The 2,500-nt window shown below is 36.4% G+C and overlaps 1 protein-coding gene across 4 annotated transcripts in view; it reads right to left on the bottom strand.

Moving 5' to 3' along the window:
• The window catches only part of LOC308705084 (uncharacterized protein), a 48,681-nt gene that overhangs the window by 6,088 nt on the left and 40,093 nt on the right, over positions 1-2,500 (bottom strand). For all 4 annotated transcript variants that reach the window (XM_081389914.1, XM_081389915.1, XM_081389916.1 and 1 more), the window contains 2 exons: positions 1,786-1,869; positions 1,589-1,707 (listed from right to left, as the gene is read on the bottom strand). In XM_081389914.1, the coding sequence (XP_081246040.1) occupies positions 1,589-1,707; positions 1,786-1,869 (203 nt within the window). The remainder of the gene's footprint in view (positions 1-1,588; positions 1,708-1,785; positions 1,870-2,500) is intronic.

Genomic DNA, 2,500 nt, shown 5'->3' with positions numbered 1-2,500 from the left:
AATATTTTCTTCAAAAGCCAAATTATTAGGAAAATTCAGAGCCCATATATGAACATGGTGATGGAAAATATATATATATATGAAAAGGGAGAAAAATTATATTTCAATGCATTCTCTTGCACAACTATTGCATTCCCCAGAGGAACTCATGATCACATTAAAGGGGTGATGAACTGAGAATTCAAATTTTCCTTGATCTTTTAACAGTTAAGAGGTCGTTATACAATAAAAAAAATATCCTGTAAGTTTCAAAACTCAGAACTTCCTTGATATTCCAAAAATAGCTTTTATTGGGATCAAGGCCAGATAATGGCAGGATCTAAAAAGTGTGGAATTATGACGTCACAGGGCAGCGAAAGACCGCCTTTGCAGAAGAATATCAACGCCTACGTCTACACCACTGCGTCTTTGGCTCCGCCCACTGGAGCGTTAGTGAATAGTGACATGAGAGTGAGTAAAGGTCGACACAGGATCAATACCATTAACTTCCAAATTATCCTAATGCTAGGAAAGTGTTTTTTTTTAACTGTGAAAGTCTCAGCAGAGCATTATTTATTTGTATTCTGTACATTTCACTGTGGATTATTTGTTAAATCAGTCGCAATTTCGGCGCAGGCTTTGCAAACAGACTTTTACGATATGGATCTGCCAGCAACGCCACAAACATGTAAGTAGCCATGCTTATTCTAATGCCTGATCTGTGATCAGTGATTTCTGATGTATAATCAAGTTCAGACAGATAATATTTCTCTTAAAATCGTTCAATACTGTTGCATCAGTGAATCAAGCCAGTGACTAAACGATCAACTTCACATTGTGTCTCTTAGTAACATGAAAATAATCTGTTATTTAAACTGTGATTAAATTATATACAGAAAGCGATCAAAGAACGCTCCCTTTCCAATCACCCAAGCTGTCAATCACAGTTTATCTGGACACTTGCCAAAACTCGTTATTAAATCAATGACGCTGTTACACTGAACAACGAAGCTCTTACTTTACATACATCATGTTTGCATTGTTATTTGGTGAAAGCATTCGTGAGAGTGCAGAAATTGCGTTGCAATGATGAGATCACTTCATTCACGCGAGCAACAGACTTCTGCTCAATGCTCATCACTGCAACCTTTCATGTGATGGAATAGATCGAAATATAATGCTATAAACAACACTTTTCACGATTCGTTAATTAAAAACATAATAAAAGTATTTGAGAGGGTTCCACATTTTCCCACTTATTTCATATGCAATATGCCAATCACAGTAGTGGGTGTTTACACGGAAGTCTCACATCAGACACGCCCCTTCCAACAGCATTCAAATCAGAGGCTAAAATCTAGGAAATTGGCTAGGAAATTGGAAATAATTTTTTTAATTCCAGAAAATGGAAATAAAAGCCATTTATTTCTAAATTGTGAAAAAAAATTATGTAAAAATCATATTATCATTATAAATGCAACTCAGGAAACGTAAAATAATTAGAAAATCCAGTTCATGACCCCTTTAAACTTAAATTAATCTCCCGTGAACATGAACTAACAATGAGCATGTGTGAGTGTGTGTGTATGTGTGAGAGTGTGTGTCTGACCTCTCCTCTGCACGCAGTGTGTTCTCCAGCTCTTTGGCTTTGATCTCGGCTCGAGTGACAGAATCGACCTCGACTCTGTTATTCTGAAGTTCCTCCATCTCACTGCGCAGATCTCTCAGCTGCACACATCAGCAGCGTCAGCATCATCATCTTTCACTATTAAAGATATTTCTATGATTACAGACACACACACACACCTGTCTCTCCATGATAGCCTTCTCACACTCCAGCTGCTCGTTGAGATCTTTCTCCTGGATGAGCTTCATCTGCAGTTGCTCAGACTGTGAAAGACACACACACATTTACACACCATTCTGTTCATCTGCTTTCCTGACTAAAAACTGCTTGCACTGCAAAAACTGCTGTTCTTCCTCAGAACTTCTGTCTTGTTTTCCAGCGTCTCAAAGTTGGCCGCCGAGTGAAATTACATGCTTTAACCCTCTGATGCTCTTTGGTCATTTTTGAACGAAAATGTAATTTTTATTTTTATTTTTGTATTATTTTTTGTTACATTTTCTTCATCGAAATGGTACGAAATGTACCGGTACATGATTGGAACAGGTTAAATGGTCCTGTAAAAAATAGTCACACGTTTGCTCCTCACTGCAGCCCAAACAAAATCTGACTGAAAGCTCATTTTTTGAGATATCAGGCTCAAATTTTGAACAACTTGTTTAGATTTATGGCTTTCATTTTATCACAGTTTTAGAGTAAAACATGTTTTTGAAAATATATATTTCAAAATAGTATTTTTGCACATTTTTCATATCAATAAACATAAAATTCTGTTACTTTTTTTAAGTTCACTTTTAAAACGTTTTTCACTTCAGCAATAATCCGCCACATGTCGTCTTTAAAAAGCGATCACACTTCAGTCTGTACTCTAAAGCATTCAAGATTTACCACAGTTTA

Source organism: Scardinius erythrophthalmus (genome assembly GCF_964197995.2).
Source record: "Scardinius erythrophthalmus genome assembly, chromosome: 17".
Lineage (NCBI taxonomy): Eukaryota > Metazoa > Chordata > Actinopteri > Cypriniformes > Leuciscidae > Scardinius > Scardinius erythrophthalmus.
The sequence above is the reverse complement of the archived record's forward strand: the minus strand, read 5'-3'. Positions and strand labels throughout refer to the sequence as shown.